Raw genomic sequence first — 5,789 nt, 5'->3', positions numbered from 1 at the left:
ACTACAGACATGCGCCACCATGCCCAGCTAATTTTTTTGTAGTTTTAGTAGAGACGGGGTTTCACCATGTTGACCAGGATGGTCTCGATCTCTTGACCTTGTGATCCACCTGCCTCGGCCTCCCAAAGTGCTGGGATTACAGGCTTGAGCCACCGCGCCCGGCCCTGTTTTGCCTTCTAAAGTTACAGCCTCTGATTCTGATAGCTCCTCCTGAAGCACAGTCTTCAAGAAGCTATGCTAAGCATTATTTCTGCTGTAAACACCAATAAAACTCAGCTACAAAATCTATCAGCCATGTCTTCAATAAATAATTATAATTAAAAACACCCTGGGCTGGGGAATATTATGTTCTACAAAAGATAAAAACGAGAGCTGAGGGAAATAATTTCTAGAATCCAACTCAGCAATCTAAAAAGCAAGTCATTTGTATGGCCAAATTAAAGCTCTTTTCCTACCATCTCCAATGCCTTTGTCAAACAAGCAAACAAACAAAACCAAAAAACCCAGGCTGTCTTATTATTGCTACCTTTGGAAACGGAGAATACTTTTAACTCTTCTTAGAATTCTTTTGCTACTTGTGGGATCTTGCATATAATATCAGTTGCATTAGTTATGGTTTAAAGGAGCTGAAAGAAACTATAGGAACTAAGAATGATTCGGTTAGGTAATTTCAATGTAATTAGAATTATTCTGATTACTGCCTTTGGCCTCTGGCTAACTTAATTGGTAAACGGTGTCTTCAAGAAAACAATAACAGAGTAATGCTTTCATTTTATAGATGTATTTTCAATTTCTCTTAATAGCTGCTCTGCCCCATTCCCCATGCCAGCCTTACTCGGTTAATTTTGAACAACAGTATTTTTCTGCTCCATTACCCCTTCCATCCTACCTCTCAAGTGTAATTAAACTCTGCATTTCAGCAGATGGATTGTACCTGCAAAAGCACCAGGATCACACAGTACTACCTGGGGACTAGCTGATGGCAAGCATTCTTCTTTTCTTACAAAAATTATTTATAATATCATTTTCTTGCAGTTGAAGTTTGGAATTGCAAACATTTCTTTCTCAGTCACCCCACTGGATAAACCAATAAGAGCAACTCAACTCTGAATAGCAAATAAAATCTTGCTCTTTCAAGTCTAGAGGCTTTGCAAAAATAAGGATTTTGTGTCAAAACTCACTGTGTTTTTTCCCAGAGATATGAGATAATTTTCTGGTCATCTGAGCTTTTGCTGCCGTCCAGGGTTGTGCTATCCACAGGAAGGGTCAGCTCTTTATCTGGGCCTGCATCTGCCTGAGGAGGCTTGTTATTTTCTGGAAGACAGAGAGTTAGAGGTCAAAAGCAGCCTCCAGGTGGGAAAGGAGAGGAACCAATTGGGACATATGTTCTGGAAGCCCATGGACTCTGCCTCTCAGGCCACAGAACTGTCAGATACTACAGGAGATCTGGTTACCGTCAGGGAGCACACAATAGGGAACATAAGACTGAAACATATAAGTAATTCTGAAAGAAACATAGTAGAACACAATGAAGTTATAATGCCACACTAAACTTGAACTCTAATGCTATGGGAGTTCAAATGAAAGGGTCTGAGTGATAAGACAGGGCTTTTCTGAGGAAGTAAGTTTTAAACAGGCCCTTATAAGATGTGTTATTGGGTTGGTGCAAAAGTAAATGCCATTGAAAAGAATGGCAAAAACAGCAATTACTTTTGTACCATACATAGGATTTGTGATAGCATAAACTCTATCTCCTAGGTCTCTTTGGGGGTACCAACAAGTAGCCAAGGGAAGGGCACAAGCTGAGGCTGGGAAGTATCTTTCATCTCTAGCTATGAAAAAAGCACAAGCGTAAGAGACAACAGAAGTCACCAGAGGCTGTATGGATTAGTGTCTTCTGCTTCTGCCCTCATACAGCTCAGAACCCAACCCTCTTTTCTCCAAGATTAAGTGGATCCACCAGTAGAAAAGCCTGAACCACAAGGCTAGAGCTTACCAGGCTGCACAATAACAGTCACTTGAGCAGTGGCCTGCTGTCCTATTGTGTCAGTCACTGTGAGTTGGTAAGTGTAGTCTCCCTCTTGCATTGCAGAGAGCTGTAATATTGGTGTTCTAACACCCTAGAAATACAAATAAAGAAGAGGAAAAGTGGACTCCCAGAATCACAACATCACACAATAATTCCTACTCTGGTAAAGACAACTGAGTTTCCTAAACCTAAGACCTAAGTTGGTACTGGGCTATTACTTCCCAGTTCAACACGAGTGAATGTGGAGTCAGATATCATGAGGCACCTTGCTAAGGGTTTCCCCCTTCAAGGAAACAACCCTCTAACACAGCAGCAGTTTCAAATAAAGTCAGAACTCTCATAAGAGAGGGAGGTATGGGGAAATGTGCAGAGATTACCAAAGCCAGTCTCTATGACCCAAACCAGAAAGAACACCATGAACATATAACAAATGACCCGGTTTTAAAAACACTGTTTAAAAAGATCCTTTTCCTACAGTGCTCCTAACAAAGCTGTCTCAGTGAAACATGGCAGCAGCTCAAGATGCTATATAACACCACACTGTCTCCTTCAGGTCTGTACAGGTTCTGCAACCACCTAACACAATATTTAAACAAAAGCCAGGTAAAATGGAAGCTTTAAGAGAGGCCTTAAATCTAGAAATATAGAATATTGAGTATCAGAACATTATAAATAATTTTGGGCAAGCTTCCAATACAGGAACGTCCTGTAGAACAGTGGGCAAAAACTAGTAGCCCGTGGGCTAAATCCAGCTTGCAAATATTTTGTTTGGCCTATAGTATCTTACATATTGGAAATTTTCACATAAAGGTCACAATTTCTGTCTTCTCTTGAAAAGCTGGGCTATCAAGCAATGTTGGGCCCATACCTCCATGTGGCAACAACCAGCTGGGGCTGAAGAGTAGATGACTCCTTTAGTCAGGGCTTAAGCTCTCCAGTTCAGCACAGTCACCATCCAGTGTTCTTTCTTTATGTTACCTGCCTGGTGACAGATCTAGTCTCTCTTCTTAAGTATCTCTAGAGAGAAGATACTCACCATCTAGTGAGACAATCTATTCTAACTTGTTATAGAGCTCACTAAGATTTGCACCTTTGTAGCTTCTGAATAGTCTGACTCTCTGGAGTCATCCAGAACAACTAACATTTCTCATCCAGGCTTTTCCTCTAATACTAAACATTTAAGATAAATATATATATATATTGAGACACAGTCATGCCCTGTCACCCAGGCTAGGGTGCAATAGCACAATCTCAGCTCACTGCAACCCCCATCTCCCAGGTTCAAGAGGTTATCCTGCCTCAGCCTCCCAAGTAGCTGGGCTTACAGGCACGCACCACGACACCTGGCTAATTTTTTATCTTTAGTAGAGATGAGGGGTTTCATCATGTTGGCCAGGCTGGTCTCAAACTCCTGACCTCGTGATCCACCCACCTCAGCCTCCCAAAGTGCTGGGATTATAGGGGTGAGTGACTGCACCCAGCCAAGATAAAGATTTTTGCTACCATGTTAATCAAAGGCCCCTAAAGCTTTCTCAGTTTGTTTGGAGGTTTTTAAAAATGCAAATATTCTATACACAAATGACTTTGGTAATTAAAAGGGAGCAGACATAAGCCTTGGATGAGTGACCCAGTTCAGCAGCTCTACTTCTCTTGGGCAAGAAAAAATAGGAACCATTCCCTCCTACCTGCATTTCCACCACTTTCCCTTTGCTGCTTGGGCTGAGTGACCACTCATAGCTGGTGATGCCATGATCATCAGTGCTCTGGTTCCCAAAGAGGGTGATGGAGTTTTGGGGCAGGGTGATCACTTGGTTGGGGCCTGCGTTGGCCACAGGGGGGTAATCCACAGCTTTGTTCACTGTCAGGTTTGCAGTAGTAGAGTTGGTAGCTCCATCAGAGTCTACTACAGTCAAGCTATCAGGGCAGAGACAGGAGTGTGATCAGGGATGGGTTTAAGGAAAGAGGAATAAATACTAGAGGACTGAAAATTAAGGCTAAGAAATACCAATGCTGCAGGGTTACCTATTCTTACCCATTCCTATTGGAAAAGCAGAAAGTACTACTAGAAGCTAACACCGACTGAAGTTTTATGATGTGCTAGGCACTGTTCCAAGTTCTTTATATCTCATTAAATCCTCACAACAACCCTATAAAGTATTATCTTCATTTTACTCCTCATATACATGAGGAAAAAGGCAGAGAGGCCAGATGTGGTGGCAAATGCTTGTAATCCCAGCACTTTGGGAGGCTGAGGTGGGTGGATCACCTGAGGTTGGGAGTTTGAGACCAGCCTGGCCAACATGGTAAAACCCCATCTCTACTAAAAATACAAAAATTAGCCAAGTGTGGTGGTGCAGGCCTGTAATCCAAGCTACTTGGGAGGCTGAGGCAGGAGAATCACTTGAATCCGGGAGGTGGAGGTTGCTATGAGTCAAGATTGTGACACTGCACTCAAGCTTGGGTGACAGAGTGAAGCTTCATCAAAAAAAAAAAGAAAAGAGAGATGAGGAAAGGAGAGGAGAGGAAAGAAAAGAAAAGAAAAGAAAGGGAGAGAGGTAAATAACTTGCCCAAGGTCATAGAGCTTGAAAGCAGTAAAGTCAGGTTCTGAATCCAGGCAATATGTCTCCAGTGCTATTTTGTTCTGCTGCTGCCTGCATGCATCTGTGTCCTGAGACCTTTATAAGCACTGTCTGATATGGCCCTCATAACAACCATATATATAGAGTAGGCATCATTGATTCCACTTTTATAAGAGGCTTAGAGAGGCTAAGTAACCCACCCAAGGGGTATATAGTGAGCCAAGATGCAAGCCCTGTTCTCTGATTCCAAAGCTCAGAAACCAAATCTTAAGAAGAGGTAATTCTTGGTCCTTATTCCCTACACTACATAGTGCAAGCTCTGCCTATGGCAGGCTGTTTTCCCATCATCCTGTTCCAGCTGTGCACCTATCACAAAGATGGACATCCTAGGCAGACAGCCTGTGGGACGAACCAGGAGGGCTGGCTCCAGTAAGGCAGGAGCTTGAGATGAAAATGAATTCTCCTACGCAACAGTCCTACAATTTGTGCCAGTGAGACACAAGATCTGCGAGAAGAAAAAAAAAAAAAAAAAAAACATTCATTTATAAGAGCAGGCTTTTACCTAAATGATGCCTTCCAGCTGAACAGCCTAAAGTTTCTCATGCCACCTCAAAATGTGAGCATAAGCAAGCAAGGAGGTTTGGGATCTTTCCATTTTGCTGACAGAAAGAGGAAAAGCATAGAAAAGACATGTAGTTTGTTTAAATCTCACCACCAGCCACAGACAGAGCCAGACATCAGTGGGGTTTTATCCTGCAATCTCACCTGTTACCTATGGTCTAAAGGGAATTTTTGGTATTACAGCCTTTAGGAAAAAAGCACAAAAACTTGAGACATACATACATGTATCAATCAGCAGATACCTGAAAAAGAAAAATTTCAGAAGTTTTGCATCTTTTCCTAGTTTCTCTGTTGCTTTCACAGGTTTGGGGTTTTTGATTTTTTGTTTTTAACATATGTCATTTGCCTCCCATGTCAGGACAAAAGCACATTATAGACACATGGTAAAATGGCAGCTGCCCATTTACTCTTTTACCTCAAACAGTCCCTGGCTTGCCTGCAAGGACCCTGAAACCAAACAGCAGCTGACTACAAGGCTGAGGAAAAAGGCTACTGCCATCTAAAAGTAGGAGAGAGGAAAAGGTGAGTGAATTACAATCTTTTTTTTTTTTTTTTTTTT

The 5,789-nt window shown here is 42.1% G+C and overlaps 1 protein-coding gene across 1 annotated transcript in view; it reads right to left on the bottom strand.

Annotated features, from left to right (window-relative positions):
* KIAA0319L (KIAA0319 like) overlaps positions 1 to 5,789 on the bottom strand; it is a 131,002-nt gene that overhangs the window by 19,346 nt on the left and 105,867 nt on the right. The window contains exons 10-12 of the mRNA XM_037728714.1: positions 3,715 to 3,943; positions 1,997 to 2,120; positions 1,181 to 1,314 (exon numbers count right to left, since the gene is read on the bottom strand). Of these exons, the coding sequence (XP_037584642.1) occupies positions 1,181 to 1,314; positions 1,997 to 2,120; positions 3,715 to 3,943 (487 nt within the window). The remainder of the gene's footprint in view (positions 1 to 1,180; positions 1,315 to 1,996; positions 2,121 to 3,714; positions 3,944 to 5,789) is intronic.

The sequence above is a fragment of the Cebus imitator genome, unplaced genomic scaffold (assembly GCF_001604975.1).
Source record: "Cebus imitator isolate Cc_AM_T3 unplaced genomic scaffold, Cebus_imitator-1.0 Scaffold277, whole genome shotgun sequence".
In the NCBI taxonomy this organism is placed as follows: Eukaryota; Metazoa; Chordata; class Mammalia; order Primates; family Cebidae; genus Cebus; species Cebus imitator.
This window is presented reverse-complemented; position numbering and strand designations above follow the sequence as displayed.